The sequence below is a fragment of the Stomoxys calcitrans genome, chromosome 5 (assembly GCF_963082655.1).
Source record: "Stomoxys calcitrans chromosome 5, idStoCalc2.1, whole genome shotgun sequence".
Taxonomy (NCBI): domain Eukaryota; kingdom Metazoa; phylum Arthropoda; class Insecta; order Diptera; family Muscidae; genus Stomoxys; species Stomoxys calcitrans.
In genome coordinates, this window is record NC_081556.1 from 109803481 (window position 1) to 109822807 (window position 19327).

At 38.2% G+C, this 19327-nt stretch overlaps 1 protein-coding gene across 6 annotated transcripts in view; it reads left to right on the plus strand.

Annotated features, from left to right (window-relative positions):
- The window catches only part of LOC106096081 (paired amphipathic helix protein Sin3a), a 59428-nt gene that overhangs the window by 14955 nt on the left and 25146 nt on the right, over positions 1-19327 (plus strand). For 3 of the 6 annotated variants that reach the window (XM_013263637.2, XM_013263670.2, XM_013263663.2), the window contains exons 1-3: positions 2142-2506; positions 14113-15171; positions 18078-19279. In XM_013263637.2, the coding sequence (XP_013119091.2) occupies positions 14631-15171; positions 18078-19279 (1743 nt within the window). In that variant the 5' untranslated portion in view covers positions 2142-2506; positions 14113-14630. Of the gene's footprint in view, positions 1-2137; positions 2507-14112; positions 15172-18077; positions 19280-19327 lie in introns of those variants that run through there. The other 3 variants (XM_013263646.2, XM_013263680.2, XM_013263654.2) reach the window with 3 other exon arrangements.

A 19327-nucleotide genomic window follows, 5' to 3' on the forward strand; every position in this document is an offset into this window, starting at 1 on the left:
GCTATTGTAGACACGCATCCAATAAAACTTCTTTCAACCATAGCAAGATTTTGGATAAACTTTATTCCGCTCCAATGTAGTTCTTTGAATATTGTTTTGTTTTATAGGACGTCGAATGGTTTTAGTTGGCCAGAAATTCAGTTCAGTTCTGATATACCATGCGGAATTTTCTAAAATATCGTTAAGTGAGGTATGCTTTTTAAACTGAACGATTCGAGTAGACTTATTTTCTCTTCATGGGTTTTTTTTTTAATATACACATATGTATAATCTGAACAGTATTTACAAATGCAACAAACACTTTAATTTCCTACCTTTCTCTCTGGTGAAAACCATTTCAGAGTTGCCAGATAACTAAAAAAAAAAACAATATCTAAGAAGAAACTCCTCATGCATACAGTGCAAACGCGATAATATGAACTAATTAAAACGAAGCCAGTTCACTTTTGCAATATTGTTCATATATGCAAATATCTACATAATTTCCCTTTAAAAACGTTTGTCCCATAAAAATCCGAGTTCTTTTTGTTACATATTTTAATTATAATTGACAAAGGTAATAAATTTTTTTTATGACAAAAATAAGCTGTTCGTATTAAATGCACAAAATGCACTGAATTCATATTTTAGAGAAGTCAATGCAAGAAAAAAAATTATATTTTGGAGTGTTCATATTTTCGCGAGTACTAATAAATTCATACAAAAATTATACAAAACCATCATTCCGGATATAACTTTCGTGTCAAGTATGATGATTCCTATTGGGCCATTACCCGGTTTTCTAGAGCGAAATTTTCATCCGATTTGGTTTAGTTTTTTAATGATGTAAGAAAAGTTTTATATGACTGAATATTTAAAATGTTACCAGTAAAACTTCTACTTCCAATCTTACATTAAATGTCATGATTTTAACATTATACTGTAAGGGAAAGTTGCTACTTTTTCCTTCAGCCATTTCGGTAAATTTTATGTAATTTCCAAAAAAGGTTCCAAAATAGAATAAAATTCACCAAAACTTCTCAAGAAAAAGAAGATTTTTTTTCTGCGACAGCCTAATGTTAAAAGACATGGCGCACAGCGGCACCTCGTAATATAGGAGTATTTGGCGGCTGATGTCGCCGGCATTGGTGAGATTTTAACCACTTCCGCGTAAACACCACAGTCCAATATTCCAAATGTTTGGAATATCGACAATATAAGGCACTGTAAGAATGACCAAGCATTTGGCGTTTAAAGTCACTGCAAGATCAAAACAAAAGTGAAACAATTTTACTCAGCTGGCCAGCAGTACGACTCTGCCTTCTTCGGTGTCCACTGCTTTTAACTGTGGAAACTTTGTATCCAAAAATATATATAATTTATAAGGTGTTGGCATCACCAGTCCGTGGTGGTAACCTGGTTTAGTCTGGCCCAAAATTACCTTTTGTTTTCTCTCAGCAATGCAATGGTTATTTCTCAATATCTCGAAATATTTCTATTTTATCTCTCTCTCTCCCTCGACCTCTCTATCTTTTTCTCTGTCAATCCACTCTCTTCGAATATGTATAAGGTTTGTTATTGTTGCTTGCTCTGTATGGTTTTGTGTGCTGCTGTTGTTTTTTTTTATTTCTTTCTACTAGCACTCTCATTCCAGGCCAACCGATAAAGGGTAAATGGGCCGTCGAAAAGGCCTTTTGAATAAAATTTAATCTAAAACTAATTTCCATTTGGACATATACATTGAAGTTTTTTCTACTTTTTATAACTTGGACTATTTCAGTAATTCTGAAGTCATTAACCGTCGAACGGATAAACAAATATTCCAAGCAAAAGTATGGCAACAGTAATTATGGCCTTCATAAAGGCCTCCGTATAAAATGCCTTATCATTGCTACATTATCGTATCTACATCGTATCTGTATACATAAGTGTATGTAGATGTTGGTGTTTGTGTTCAACTTGAACAGCCGAAAGTCACAGTCATTATACACAGTCGTTTCTTGCATGCTTCGTGTGTATTCGTTAGTTGATTTTTTAAGGTTTGCATTTGTCGTCAGCGGCCGTATACGTTTTTAATCGAAAATATTAGCGGTAGTAGTCAGATGTATACGTTTGTTTCTCGTCAAAAATTGTGAAAATTTTAATTAAAAATTATCCAAAAATTTCAAAAGATTTCAAAAAAGAATCTTGCTTTAAGCATTAAAATTTTAATAATTTGAAAGTTGTGAAACAAGTTTAAAAATATTGTAATTGAAATGCAGATGTTGAGGTAGATCTCTGTCTAAAAAAGAAATAAAAAAACAAAAATGAATTGTGAAAATAAAAGCTTATGTCGGCGGTCTAGACCGTCATATTCGTGCAAAATCTTCTAATAATAACGTAAATGCATACTTAAAACATATTTGTTATAGTGAATGCTGCAGTATATGAAAAATAAATGCCAAGAATCACAAGTTTTATCAGTCTGTCGTACATTTAAATCTTTCTTATGATTATCAACCAATAGCTTGTTCGTTGCGCTGCTGATGTAAGTGAAAAATTTGTGTTCAACTTTCCCAATTTCATTAGTAAACTTGAAATGGAGTAGTTACTTGAAACTCATTTTGCGAAGATTTTTTATATTGTGCAATTATAAAGTATGTATTAAATATGTGAGTTTTCACGAAGAAAAAAGAAATACTAAAGTACATATTTTTAGGTTAGGTCATTTTTTCAATTGGTTAATATACGTCGTTTTTAGTAGTCGTTCGTCGATGTCTTCTTTACCATATCTTCCTCCCCTTCACCATAAAATAAAATACACATAAACACCTCTCCCGCTAGTAGAGAACCCAAAGCAGGAAAATGTACAAATATATACATATATAAACTTTTGTGCAGCAGAGGTGAACACAGTGTTTGTATGAAAATACTCTTCATGTTTGTTCTCACTCTCTTTTTTTTTTAATATAAGAAAGTTGGTCTGTGCTCTCCCTGTGTTTTGCTTGGTGCTCCTAACTTTATCTTTGGACCCCAGAGTTTTCGCAATCCGCAATCCCCATCGTATGGTGGTTCGTTGCGTTTTTGTTGTTGCATTTTCTGATATTTGTGAGTGTAAGTGCGAGTGAGTAGAAGAATGTTTGGATGTACTTCTTTCTGTACATGCATATTTGAGCAGAATGACTTAATATTTGAGTATGTGCGTATGTTTTTTTTTTGATGTGGACAGACAGCGGTATCTCTAATAACGAAATTTTATTACATATACATAGTTTTGCTTCATATCAGGTTCAGGTTGTCGATTTAACCTTGGGTTTCTCTAAATGTTAATGTTTTTTTTAAGTTTTATGGAAAATATATTTTTTTTTCGAAAAATCCATTATTTTGATAATTTTATTTTTTTCTCATGAGAGGTTTTCTTCACTAATCGCATTGTTGTTATTGTTTTGTTTTTGCTTAACTTCTCTTTCACCCTTTTGAAAATTTCTAAACACAATACATATCATATTTTGTGTACACTCCTATTATAACAAGGTTTTTCATTCGCAACCTCTGTTAAAATATAGGGTGTTTTGTTTTGTAAAATTAAAAAAAACTTTAATTCAAAACGCAATGATTGGTGTGCCAGTGGAAGTACATTTAAATTGAACCATTAGCTAGAGAATAATTGATGTGTTGAGTTTTAGTACTATATGGAGCGAATCACGGTTAATCAATTATCGCATGTTATCGATACGTTTCGAGTAAAATTGGAACTGATATTATTCGTACCAGAACATCAGACTTGTATTGGAAACGAATGGAAAAAACATTTTTTTTTCAATAAAAACACGACAGTTTAACACGTTTATTTAACAATAACATACAGAACCACTTTCATGTTTCTTTTCACAAAACTTAAAGTAGCGTTAAAGTAGGCTTATTTGACAGATTTCCTTTATAGAACTGTCAAATAAATGGGTGTCATTCTGCAACTACCCGCTTGCCATTTCAACGAATTCCAGCTGAATTCTTGAATGGAAAGGCTGATTTCAATGAAATCGAGAGACAAAGTTTTAGTGGTTTTTAATGTAGGTGTTATGTATTCAAAATAAATAACATACGGGAAACAACTATAAAGGGTGGTTAAATTTTAAGGGCCGATGTTGATTTAAAAGGCTTTAACGTGATGCTTGGTTGTGTATCTTTCCACGATGCAAATGGAAACATTCATGAACATTCCATCAAGAAGCAGGGGCAAACTTCTCACATATCAATGAGTGCTGTCCGATTTAACTTAAAGCTCAATAATTAGGGGCTCCCTTTTCATGGCCGATTCCAAACGGTGTGCCGCCGTGCGACACCTCGTTGAGAAGAAGTAGTACCTCACAAAATTTTACCCAACATTAGGAGGGGATAACCACCGCTAAAACATTTTTTTTCTGATGTTCTCGTTAGGATTCGAACCCGGCGAACAGACTTTCAGCGCGATCATTTTTTTATATAATTGATATTGAAGCAAAAAAAATCTAGCTTATTTGGTTTAATACGGCATTCCCTCATTACTTATGAAAAAAAATTAATAAAATATTATTTGAATATCTTTGAAATTTTTGTAGTGTTTCAAAAAAAAGTAATAGCGAAAAGCATGTGTTTTCAACTGTGAAAAACGCACATAGTCTGAAATTGAGAAATATCGGATGTAATGCAGAAAAGAAAAATTGACTTAGGTGCGGTTCAGATTCAACATCCACCCACCTTCTATTTTTGTTTTATCTGAATTTGGGGTTTATTAAATTTTCTTTAACTTTAATCTCTTAAATTCACCATATTGACCTAGTAAAACAGGCTTAAAATATTTTTACAGTCATCTGCTTTAAGTTTACTTAATGTCAAATTCTCAATTATTGTTGCACCCTGTATTAACAAGAGGACTGTTTTGCGATTAGTTCTCACTAAATTTTGCACTCTCTCTCCCATTCATTCAATACTATGACCCTCTTTCGCTCTTTCTTGCTTGATTTGTGTGCTCTCTTGTATGTGGTATGCGGTAAAAACATCTTAAATGTACGACGTATGTACGTAAAATTTATTTCTGCTTTGTTGTTCATTGGCATCGTACGTACACACACAGATATTGTGGCAGCCGTCATACCTTATCCACTGGTACAGTTTACAAAAACAAAAAACTTCTGAGAAGCAACAACGGCAGAATTGGTTTAAAAAACACGATTCACGAATGAATAAAAGACAACTAACAAGATTTTATTTTTACAGGGTGTGTGTAGTGGTTTGGTGCTGCGGACTTTTTTAGTCAGTTTTTAATTGAGAATAAGAAAATTTGAAATATATTATTACTGGTTTTAAAAGCTTGCAATTCGTTTTAAATTATACCAATAAATTTCCAAAACATTTGGCTAAGCATTGTATTAAGTTTGATGAAGATGTCTGAAGAAGGTATACCACCACCATTCTACCCGCTCGTCATCAATTTCCCGCACCACTACATTGGTATTATGACACAGAGACGCAATCACACATTGAACCAAACCAAACTAGTAGTCATACGTCTATCCAGCGCGCAAAGAGAAATAAAAAAAAAAACATGTAGATATTTTATTTAGTCACACTTTGCGCGCTTTTTCGAAATGCCTTTGTATGGGTGCTTGCGCGATATGTATACGTGTGTTTTGTTAAAGTATGCGTTTCTCCACCTCCATTTAAGTTCATTGGTTTTTTTTTGCGCCGTTTACTTAAATATATTTTTATACTTAATTTCTTAAAATTTTTTTTTATTAAAGAGTGTTTTTGCTTTGTGTTATTTCGAGTTGTAGTGGGCACAATTAGGTGCAACAACAAGAATACGATAGTTGCATACACCCTCCCATCAAGGGATGAGTGTTGAAGTCCACAGCATTCTAGCAGATACGAATAAAAAAACCACTTGCATTGTAGTAGGTACACAAAATATATGAACACGTACAAAGTTTTATTCATTTGTTTAATTTCAGTTATCCATTTAATTAGATTAGTAATCATCTTATGTCTCAAATTTTTATCCACACATTTGTTTGGAAATATTTTTGGCATAGTCTTCCACACAGAGGATACCCAACTTATTTTAAATTTCCTAGTAGCTACTTTATTATATTAATGGAGACTCGCTTTTTTCGCTAAACAAGCATCCAAAAACCCCAAACTATAAAAAAGCGATTTCTTTAAAATGAGAGAACACAATAATATTCCAATGGCTGATAGCAAAATTGACTACGAACTTTCAAATAACGAACAGCAGTGCAGTCTCACTCAAATGTAAGTTCAATGATGGGGGACTTCGTTAAAAAAAGGCAGGTGCGAACGACTAGCCACAAAGCAGTACGACTATTTAGAGAAGTCACAAAATGTGTCGATAACCGCGGATGACAAAAATATTTTATGTTGCCGGTATTTGGAGAATGACATTCAGCGTTAGGGTTGGTATTCTATTTTGCTTTCGCTGAAATTTTTAATTGTTTCGCGAACGAAATTTGACATTGATTATTTATTTCTATTTTCATACTAAAAGACGTTTTTTTATCTGCACCTATGGTTTATTTTTTTCGCAAATAAATAAAATAATCAAAAAAAATCGAACCATTGAAACCAATAAAATAAACAAAAATTATGCTGACAATGGTTTCAAGCGTTGCCGCAAAATTTTTTTTTGCCATTCCATAGATGGCAGAGTACTACTTTTTCACTATTTTTCTCCAACATTTCGCCACGCTTTTCATATGGAATTTGACAGCATTCCGCGTGAAAAGCTGAACTAGAATTTTTTAAATATAAAAACTCGAAAGTTTAAATCGTTGGCAATTTTTAAATTACTGTTAATAAAAACGTGTATAAAATTGGTACTGTTGACAATCGGGTGTTTCAACCACTTTCATTGATTTTATCTGCTGTTGTTAGACCTTTAATACTATGAACGTTACAGTTAACGATTTCGATCAAAAAAAAAAAGAAGATGCTGTACATGTCAATTAGTACGATTAAGTTCTGGGCATTTTAAAGATTTGTCTGAATTCGTGTTTTGTTTGATTTAATATCAGAAAGCATTTTTTCCTCTTTTTTTTCCTATGTTATCACTTTGATCCTTAGACCCGTGGACCCGGTCCTTAGAGACTGGATAAACCATATGCATTAATATAAGGGAGAAAGTGGCACAGGGCACGCCACAGGGGGCATTTTATCGCCACTCCCATGGGTGACCACCATAAATGACCTATTACGAATGCTGACTGAGGAGGTATTTGAACCCTTCTGCTACGCAGACGATGTTAAAATACTTCTAAGGGGTAAGGATGCGAACGAGCTATGCAGAAGTTCCGAAAGGGTCTTGCATATGGCATATGACTGGGCAAGACCCAGAGGTCTCAATGTTAACCCAGAGAAGACTGACATCACGTTTCATCAATAAGACGATTTCGATATCTGACAAGGTCAAATACTTAGGTGTGATCTTATGGTGATTTCGATTCTGAAAAAAAAATGTTACACTAATGTTGCAGTTATACGGGACAACATTTTGGGAATGCTGCCTTATCCCTCTCATAGTTTTACACTTTTTACATTTTCAATCGAACATGTTAATATGCCCGTATATTGTAATTTCAACCAAATAATGCTGTAAAATGTAGCAATGCATCTAATATGCCGTTAGCTAAATAAAACGCGATTACTTTTTCCTTTTTTTATGTATTTCTTTTTAATATTTTGCCAAACATTCTACAAATTGTTTTCTTCTTCTTCTTTTCAACCAAAATTTGCTTGAACGGTGGCATGCACATGAGATGATAGCAGCTGATTTAAAGTGCGGCATTCTCCATCCTAGCCTAGCCACGGTGTAGAAAATGCAGCATTTTTTCACTTTCAGTGGGCAACACCATTACAAACGAACATTTACCCGGTGGTGGGGTTACACTTTTTTGGAGAATCGAACACAAAATTTCGATCTCAGTGCAACATGTTGAAAAAATGCTGCACTTTTTTTCACAATCAAAATCACCATTAGACAGGAAACTGAGTTGGAAGTGTCACACTCAGGACCGTACTGAGAAGGCTCACAGATGTTGGGTACTATGTAGACGGCTCGAAATGGGCCTGAATCCGAGGATAGTCAACTGGCTCTATAGGAGCGTGATTAGAGCAATGCTTACTTACGCCTCAGTAGTTTGGTGGACTGCTATGGAGAAAAATTGCAACATAAGGACCATACAACAGTTTCAGAGAAAATGTTGTCTTGGCATTGGCGGAGCAATGGGGACCACTCCTACTAGGGCACTGGAGACGTTTTTAGATATCCGACCCATTGACATACAGATTAAGTGTGAGGCAGCCACTGCGGCTATGGACTTAAGGCGATGGGAGAATAGATTGAGGATGGGAGCAGCTCATACCATCGCGGTATAATCAAGGCGACGATAAGGAAACCTGAAAGGAAGGGAAGAGGTTTCCGATCGGATACCTGTGGTGAACCTTGAAGTCGAGTGCAAGGCACTGCTGCGATCGGCAGCCTAGTATTGCCATCTGGCGGAACCCTAGTATTGCCATCTGGAAGATCATGTTACACTGATGGATCAAAGCAAGAGGACAGAGTTGCCTGGGGTTTACATTGAGAACCCAGGGACTGAGATCTGTTTTAGACTGTCTGAACATAATACGGTCCCGCAGGCGGAGATCCGGGCGATCACGGAATGCGTGAAGTGGTGTGGTGCAAACGCGAGGACGTCGAGTGTGAACATCTTTACCTACAGTGAAATTGCCATAAGGGCAATAACAACCAAGACGGTAAGGTCACGAACAGTCTTGCAGTGTAAGAAGGAGACTAAGTCCTTCTCTGAGGATAGCAAAATCCGCATCGTTTGGGTGCCTGGCCATAACGGAGTAAGGGGAAATGAAAGGGCAGACGATTTGGCGGCGGAGGCCAGAGGACTGCCGTCAATAAACTTGGTTAAACCGAAGCCTTTCGGGTCCACGCACTAATGCGCAATGCAACATTATGGAACAGCGAGAAGGTCGATAGGACGGCAAAAAATCCTATGGGGGATCCAGATAGTGAGATCTGGATTAATATCTGCATCCTCTTGTCAACCCAACCTAATCTATCACTTTGATCTAACCTCCATATTGCCTTCTAATCAGCGTTACCGTTGTGCCACTTTAGTATCAAATTTAATATTTTTTTTGTGGACGATGCAACTTGTGTGCTACTTTTATATTTTGAAAATAAATGCCATACTTTTTTTAAATTTTACATTTTTTTTACTTTTACATTTTTGTGCCACTTGTGCAAATATACAACTATATAGAGACTATCTATTGTTTGTCGTCCTACAAATCTCATATAAATTAAATTTTTCGAAAAATTTAAAATTGTTGAGCTGAACGAGAGTAACTGGACAAAATAAAAAAAAAATGTTAATGTTTGTGAAATATATGTATTTAAATACCTATAACCGCAACTCCTCAAAACATTTATTCTAAAATCTACAAATACATGTGCTGTAGATCGTAGATCGATTTGGCGATATATTATTCTTCGTTTCTTTAATGGAAGTATCGAGGTAGTATGTATAATTGCTGACTTTCGTAAAGCTTTACTTCCCAACTAAATCTGCTTGTCCAATTTTCTGAACGGTCTACTCATATTAATTGAGTGCTTTGTTCATTTTCAAAGGTTGAGCAGTTACTGTATCATTTCCAAATTATGTGGCTTAATCTAGACTTGAAGAGGTCTACCGCTTTGCTGTCATTGTCTAATCGGGAAACATACTTATTGACTGATGGTTGCCAATAACAAATTTTGCAGAAGCTGTGTGGAAATCGAAGAAGAAGATACTATAAAACACCTACTGTGTGTACTGCAGTCAGAATAGAGATGGCAAAATATCGAAGGTACTATTAATATTTTGTCCGAATATCGATTGATATTTTGCCTATCAATAGTATCGGCAAAGTTAAATTTTTTTGCAAAATTTAAAAAAAAAATAAGCGATCCGACACTGAATTTATCCTTTAAGATACATTGCGCCTAAAGAGGGCGCTATTTTCGTCTGATTTGGCTTAAATTTTGTACAATGATTTCTCTTATGACTTCCAACAGGCTTTATTAAATTTGGATTTATTCGGTCTATTCGGTTTGATTTGCTTCTATATAAATCGATCTCTTTATTTTTACTTCTAATTTTCTATTAAAACAAAGATGATGGAAAGTTAATGATAGTATCGATACTATCGATATTTGTTATGAGCATAATCGAATGTTGCGAATATCGATAGTTTGCTAGCTCTAAGTCAGAAGGAGTTTCGCTTTAGGTTCTCATTTCTTTGAGAACCTTCTTATTTAGCGATCGCGATCCTATAGGTAGGAATCCGGTAGAATCTAGAAGGCATCTTCCTTCTTCTGTTCCTATGGTATTACAATGGACGAAAACGTCTAAGTAAATCTGATGACAGACTGTCACTTTAACATAACCCAACATAACCTACTGATATTTAGTGGTATCATGGGAGGCCAACGTGGCGTAGAGGTTAGCATGCCAACTTATGACGTCGAACGCCTGAAAAAATTGTCAGCAATGATTTTCTTCTTGCTAATGCTGGATACATTTTTGGGGTATTCTGCCATATTAAAAATTCTTTACCAAGTGGTGTTGCTGTACGGCACGCCGTTTGGACTCGGTATAAAAAAGGAGGCCCCTTATCATTGAGCTTAAACATTAAACGGACTACACTCATTAATATGAGATAAGTATTCACTGTTCTTTATGGCAATTTAATAGTAGTTAGTAGTATCATGTGCACTATTGGTATAGTGTGCCATACTCTCGCACGATAAGCTGTAAACCATGATATTGTTACTGTGTCTATTACGGTCCAAATCGGTCTATAACCTGATATAGCTTCCATACAAAGTGATCTCCCGATTTGACTCCTTGAGCCCTTACAAGCCGCAAGTTTTGCCCGATTTCGCGGGCATTTTGCATGTGATGTTTCGTTATGACTTCCAATTACTGTGTTATGTACGGTCCGAATCGGTTTATAACCTGATATAGCTCCTATATAAACCGATCTCCCGATTCGATTTTTTGAGTCTTTACAAGCCACATTTTTGTCCAATTTGGCTGAAATTTTGCATGCGTTGTTCTGTTACGATTTGCAACAATTGTTCCCAATACGGTCCCAATCAGTCAATAACCTGATATAGCCCCCATACTCGATAATCCTGTTTCGGTTCCTAGAAGCTTTAATTATGGCCTTCAAATAAATTTATTTTGTTTAAATTGTTAGCAGAATCCTTGGTGGTGGGTTTACAAGATTCTCCCCGGCCGAACTTAGCACGCTTTTACTTGTTTTTTAATTTCGCAAATGGCGGAACTTTAAAATATCGATAGAAAAAAAATCGATATTTAGCCAAAAATTAGAAATTGATAGTACAATCGATATGTTGCCAGCTATAGGCTTGTAACGTATGTCGCCGTCAATATTGGCTATGTAGTCGACAAAAATGTTGATCTTTTTGTCTTGGGCATTTTTCAGGATTTGTCGTAATGTGGATATCTTGTCTACAGTACGCTCAAAAATATCTTGTGCGAAATTCAAAAGAGATAGGAAGAGTTGCCTTGAATTGACTTGTTTCATTATTTGTGTACAATATATTTTGTCCTGCGGTTTCTATCATCTTCTTCTGGTTCAGCTGGGAACCCATTGGCGCCCTCTGCCTTGGTCATAATCGGGACAAATATCTTGTAGATGTAGATCTACCTTAAGGCTTCTGGGCGGTAGATATCTATCCACAAGACGATGATTTGGATGGTCTCTGCGATAACAGCCCAAAAGGTATTGCCTAGACAGCATGTAGTTTTGACTTTGCACTGGTAGGATTTTTGTCTCCGGATGGAGGTGGTCCACATGAGAACTGAGGAGACATCCCGTCGCATTTCGGAGGGCGCCATTCTGACAGATCTGAATATTATTCCACTGCGTGTCACAAAGCTTACGAGACCACGCCGGCGCTACATAACTTACGACAGACCGACCAATTGCTTTGTACGCGGTCAACAAGGTTTTTTTGTCTGCACCCCAAGTGCTGCCGGCAAGCGACTTAAGGACCTTGTTTCTACTTTTGACTTTATCGCAAATTGATGTGGCATGTGGGGAGAATGTGGAAGAGCTGTCAAATTTGACTCCAAATAGTTCTTTTTGAAAAAAGAATTCGAACAGTTGTACGAAAAATGGTACATTTCGAACATTTTTAGTATAAATGTGTACAAATCAAGATCTTTCTGGACCTCCTCAATCCCTTGCAACCAGTGTTGCCTTTTTTTTTGGTAGGTTCCTACCAAAATTGGAAGTTTTTTTTCACTTGGTAGGTTGATAGGCGGACCTAAATTTTTGGTAGGTTTTTTTAAACACATAAATACAAAGTTAGTCACTGAAAAAATCGCCGGGGATAACTTAAATTTATTTCACTTCTTGTTGTTTCTGAGTGTTCGTGTTCAGAATAAAATCAAAATTTGTATCAAATTTCAGAAAAAAGGGCGAACGTTTTGGTATTGACTGTAACTGGTACGAGTGTCAAGGGATCTCTTCCAAATTTCATAAATTCTGGGTAAGAAATGTGCGTTCAATGCATTCAATCATAAAACAGGGTTATATGACAGCTGCATACAAATATGGTCAGATCTGGTCCATACTAAGATGTTCTAGGGTCCATGCATCTCACTGTAACGTTGAAAATGGGTAGCAAAAACGCTTTTTTGGTCCCAAACCTTACATCTGGAGATAGCTTCATCCAAACTCGGCACGCCTGTTTATTGAAATCGAGACAAAGATACGGCTTTTATAAACTCAAGTTTTTTGTCGGGATATCGGTATAAAGGGTGCTATATCATGATATAGGCCTTCTTTGAACTTCCAGCTTCCAGAGTGATTTCAACAAACAGATGGACGGACATGTCTATATTGTATATGTCTGGTATATTTACATTCTTTGGTACAAATGTATAATTTGATGTGTTACAAATGGAATCGCAAAATGGCAAACATATCCTGCATTCTTGGCTTGTAGAACATTTGTTAGTTTTTTGTCGGATTTGGCGGGATTTTTGCTTAAATTTTGGTAGGAAATAATTTTCTTGAGTGGCAACACTGGTTGCAACATTCATGCCAAATTTCAATATTCTTGCTTAAACCGTTTTGTCTGGACGTTGTTTATCATTCCTCCTTAAAAGATACATGTATACAATAATACAGTTCAAACATGTCCGATCATGCCCAAATTTATTTATATTTTTTTGCCTATGTGCAAATGATCGTTGCCCATAAATTTGAGGTCTTTAATTAAAAATTTTTTTGTCGCACCTTCCCATACAAATGGAACCAATGTGAGATGCTCCAGACCGGAGGGTTGATCTGTATGATGCATCCTTGACCTTATTGGCAAGTCAACACTTCTGATCTGTCACATTCCCTTATTTCCCACTCTTAGACGACACTGCATTCTTGGCTTGTAGAACATTTGTTAGTTTTTTGTCGGATTTGGCGGGATTTTTGCTTAAATTTTGGTAGGAAATAATTTTCTTGAGTGGCAACACTGGTTGCAACATTCATGCCAAATTTCAATATTCTTGCTTAAACCGTTTTGTCTGGACGTTGTTTATCATTCCTCCTTAAAAGATACATGTATACAATAATACAGTTCAAACATGTCCGATCATGCCCAAATTTATTTATATTTTTTTGCCTATGTGCAAATGATCGTTGCCCATAAATTTGAGGTCTTTAATTAAAAATTTTTTTGTCGCACCTTCCCATACAAATGGAACCAATGTGAGATGCTCCAGACCGGAGGGTTGATCTGTATGATGCATCCTTGACCTTATTGGCAAGTCAACACTTCTGATCTGTCACATTCCCTTATTTCCCACTCTTAGACGACACTGCTTTTTGTTTTTATTATTGAATAGAAATTTCCATATTGTGTAGGTCTGCCTCTTAAACCTTCTGAATACCCAACATTAATTAAAGTGTTTCCCATAATAGTTTAGTAATTTTATAAAATTAAATTATGTTTTTTATTAAATTTTACGAAAAATAATAAATAATACAATTTTGTTTTTATTTTCTTTTTAGCTCTAAATATTACAACGAATACTTCACATTGCCTTGTGTGAATTGCCAAAGGATTTTTAAAAGTATCAAATAACATTCAGACTCCGTGGAAGAAAAATACACTATAAAAAAGTGTAAAATGCAAAAAAATCCAATGAGAAAACGACGTAGCTGTAATTTACAAAAACAAAAATTTGCAAAAGTCTACCACCAGCAAGAACAACTACAATTATTAAAGAAAGCGTCACTGTTAACAACAAAAGTTACTATAATCGACAAAAGATACAAACGTTAGAAATTTTGATGCACTTTGTCGTCTCTGCACAACACCAATAAATATATTGGTTTATTGGAGCCAAGCAAACAGCACAAATTCTATTAGATTTGCAGAGGAGGCAAGCACACATTCTCAAACGGCTAGACCACAACTCATAATCAACTCGTTTTAGAAAGCATTCGGAGCGGAGCATAAACGAAGTAGAAGAAACTCTTAAGCTCAACAGTTTTAAGTCTAAACTACAAAAGTGAAACCTTTAAAAATGATGAAACGGACTCGCGAAGAGGTACAGTATGGTGCACGTCCCGGTCCAGGGGGCGTGGGCGGCAGTGGTGGCGGAGGAGGTGGAGGCAGTGCAGCTGGCGGTAATGTTGTTACAGCGGGTTCAGCGAGCGTTACCACAGGGGCCATAAATATTGGCACAATGGTGCCCGGGACACATGCAACGGCCGGTGGCACGACTTTAAGTGTCGGTTTGGGAACTGGCAATATAGCAACGGCAGGTTCCATTGCCCACCATCGTATATTAACCCCTCAACATGGCGGTGCCCAAACAATAGCCTATCTACCTTCTACCACACCAGTAACGGCAACAAATCTAAAAACATCAAGTGGAGGCATTGTCGCTGACAGCAGTGCTGGCGGTAATAATGATGGAAATGCGACCACAGTGGGCAGCGGAGTTGGAAGCAGGATAACGCAGCTCGGAGGAAATACTGTGGTTACTTCTGGAGGTGGTGGTCCTGGTGCTGGTGGCAATGCAAATACGATAGTCCAACAACAAGCAGTTCAATATTCAACTTGTAAGTCCAATAAAAAAATCATTTTTCTTAAATTTTTCCTTTTTTTAATGCTGGTATTCGGTATTTGCCTGCTGCATTCTCTCAGAATTTTTAAGACGAAGATGAAAGATCACTTAAAAATATTTCTGTTTTGTCATAAAAATATTTCTGTTAATTTTTTGTCAACTATACATATGGCTGGGTTAAGTTAGCTTGACAGAATGGTGCGGGTTGAAACCTGCCCATGCCACTATGGATGGGTATGCATTTTAGTAATCAAAAGTAACCTTGATCCGAACGAGCTATGCAGAAGGTCCGAAATGGTCTTGCATATGGCATATGACTGGGCTAGACCCAGAGGTCTCAATGTTAACCCAGAGAAGACTGAAATATGTCTGTTCACGAGGAAGACGAAGGTGGGCCAATTTAACGCACCACGTTTCCTCAATAAGACGATTTCGATATCTGACAAGGTCAAATACTTAGGTTTGAACCACGCCCACTAGGGCACTGGAGACTATTCTAGATATGCGACCCATTGACATACAGATTAAGTGTGAGGCAGCTACTGCGGCTATGAGACTTAAGCCGATGGGAGAATGGATTGAGGATGGGAGCAGCTCATACCATCGCGGTATAACCGAGACGACGATGGGAAACCTGGAAGGAAGGGAAGAGGTTTCCGATCGGATACCTGAGATGAACGTTTGAACCCGAGTGGGAGGCACTGCTGCCATTGGCACCGTCTTAGATTTAGTATTGCCATTTGGAAGATCATGTTACACGGATGGATCAAAGCTAGAGGACAGAGTGGGCCATTGAGAACTCAGGAACTGAGATCTGTTTTAGACTGCCTGACCACAATACGGTCCTGCAGGCGGAGATCCGGGCGATCATGGAATGCGCGATGTGGTGTGGTGCTAACGCGAGGACGTCGAGTGTGAATATCTTTACCGACAGTAAAATTGCCTTAAGGCCAATAACATTCAGGAGAAGGAGATTAACTCCTTCTCTGAGGATGGCTAAATCAGCATCGTTTGGGTGTCAGGCCATAACGGAGTAAGGGGAAATGAAAAGGCAGAAGATTTGTCGGGGAAGGCCAGAGGACTGCCGTCAATAAACTTGGTTAACCCGAAGCCTTTCGGGTCGACGCAGTCCGAGTTAAGGAAGTGGTCAACGAATGCGTATGCAACTTTGTGGAACAGTGAAACGGTCGGTAGGACGGCCAAATCCAATGGGAGGATCCATCCAGATCGTGAGAAGACGAGGCTATTACTGAACGTAGGACATGTAGGACTACGAGCTCACTTGTGTTAAATCGATGCGGCAAGTGATAGCATGAGTAGGGCATGCAGGGAAGATGATGAGACGTTGGGGCATTTCATTTGTCATTGCCCGGATTTTTTTTATATTCGATTCGTTGTCACGATCCGAGTCCCCACATAGGATTTTTGTCATCCTTTCGACAGCTTCACAGTACTTATCCCCCAATCCATTAACTTGGACTGCGGCTCAAGTTTGTCGATGGCTCTTACGGCCAAGATGTCTATGTCTCGCTATGTACCCACAGCCAAATGATGCAACTGTGCCATACTCAGAGGTACCAATCTACTTACGTTCCAAGACCGTTCGTGAGTTTACCATCTTCATTGCCATTACCCACATAGACAACTTGCAAAAGCAAATTTGCCCACAGACATTCAATTAAGGAACAGGGCCAATCTTCCTACATGTCAATGAGTGGTGTCCGATTAAAGTTTAAGCTTAATAATAAGGGACCTACTTTTTAAAGCCGAGACACCTCTTAGGGAGAAGTTTTACATGATATCATATCTCATACATTTCGACAGCATTGTTGTTGTAGCCACATTTTCATGTGGAGGTGGCGATCCTCGTCAAGCTCCTGAAGGTGAGCAAGGTCTTTCCGGTCCAAAGGTTCGATCGCCGCGGGAACAGGCTGGCCATTGGTTATTTAAAGGCGCCAATAACTCGCCTTGTCATAGCGAGCATCATAGGTACTCAGTATTTGTGCAAGAGCCGGTGCCGCCCGACCTCTCATTGCCGTGGCAGATACTCCGTACGGAGCATTCCACTAGCCGCAACCTGTGGACGCGCCCGGTAGTTCGCAGCTAAGCTCTTCATGAGAGCAATGAACACCACACAAATTGGACCTCAATGTTGCAGCCTGTGTGGTGCTACCAGCTATCCCGTGCCGGGCGTTGATTGTCCGCGGCTGCCGTTGCAGCTACTCCGTATGGACCTCAATATTCCAGCCTGTGTGGTGCTCACAGCTATCTTGTGCCAAGTTGACAGCATTAAGAGAGCATAACCAACGCTGAAAAATTAATTTGATGTTTTCGTCAGGATTCGATGCCAAGCGTTCAGCGCCATAGGCGGTCAAGCTATAGTCTGCGCTACGGTGGATAATGCACAACTCACTGTCCGAAAAGAGGTTTGCACTCGAAGTCTTGAAGCTGGTTACTGTACCACCTTAGCTATTCAATGATTCCCTAGATTTTCGACTGTAGAACCAGGTCAGGCAGCCGAAAGCTGAACTCGGTTGGGTCTGGTTAAACGTATCGTCTATATACTCGGTATGTCAATCTTCAAGACAAATAGCTTTGCATTTTTCGATTTAACATTTGATCGAATTTGAATTTTGACCAACGCAACTGAAGAACGTTCCTTTTGTAGTTAAGGAGATACATAGAGGCAATTTTTCTGGATATTTGTCCAAGACATAGGCAAAGCTTTTTCTGGCTCAATTTTTATGCAAACTGTTTGAAACTACCCAAATAGTTTAAAATCCACCTTTTAGATATTAACATATTTTCACCCTCCCCAGATGTAGTGAAGGGTACAAATATTGTTTTTCATACTTGCCCCAATTATTGCATTAATTTTATTTTTAATTCTTCTGCTTACAGCCTATAACGTATCTTCCATACCAACCGGTGGTACTCTAAAAACTGGGCCTGATGGAGCAGTGCAAATTCATGTAACTGGTGGCGCCGCAGGCACAGTACCAATTGTTGCCAATCCCACAGTGCCGCAAACAACGAATTCCGTTCGCCAACGTACAATAAGCGGAACAACACAGAGTAGTAACATCTCTTCGTCGTCACAGACCATGGTACAACAACAGGCTACAGGTGGGGGCCAGGGAACTACCATAAGCAGTGGGCCTTCGTCAACACCGCAACCTGGGCAACCAGGTGCACCGCCACGCCTAAAAGTAGAAGATGCCCTGAGTTATCTGGATCAAGTTAAATATCAGTATGCAGATCAACCACAAATCTACAATAATTTTCTCGATATCATGAAAGAATTCAAATCACATTGCATTGATACTCCTGGCGTCATTCAAAGGGTTTCTACATTATTTAAAGGTCATACGGAGTTAATTTATGGTTTCAACATGTTTTTGCCGCCCGGTTATAAAATTGAAATCCATTCGGATGAATTGGGATGTTCGGTGCCAGTTGTGTCAATGCCATCGCCACCAGGCTCAGCGCCAGGCAGTGGCACAACAGTGCATGCAGTCTCGGGAACAGCAATGAATATTGGCCATAAAATAGGTAGTAACAGCGGGTCCGCCCCAGTGCAACATCAATTGCAAACAGGGACCACGGCGGGAGCTGTCAATTTGATGACCCACGGTGGTACATCGCTTTCGCAAACTACTATACATGCCTTACAGCCACCAGCACAACAATCTCCAAGCCCAGCGGCTGGTGGGGGGCATACTCCAACACATGTACCACCCCATGCCAGTGCGTCGCCAGCCCCAGCCCAAGTGACGGTAGCATCCGTTAATGCAGTTCCCCCCTCAAATATGCCACAGAATTATTCTCGTGATAGGGACCGAAGCGTGGCTATGGCAGCAGCAGCAGCAGCTGCTGTTAATATTGCTCCCACACCCGGAGGTATTGTCGTTGGTGGCCCACCCACACCTAATTCATTAAATGAGATGGGACCTCAAACTGGAGCTCAAGGTCACCATAATCTTCTTCATATGTCGCAAGCTCATCAATCTATGATGATGGGCGAAGCTGCACCCACACCCGGGGCCGCACCACAGCAGCCAGTTGAATTCAATCATGCCATAACATATGTCAATAAAATCAAGGTAAGTATTTAGCTTCAAGTGTGAAATTTGTGAAACGCTTTAGTGTCT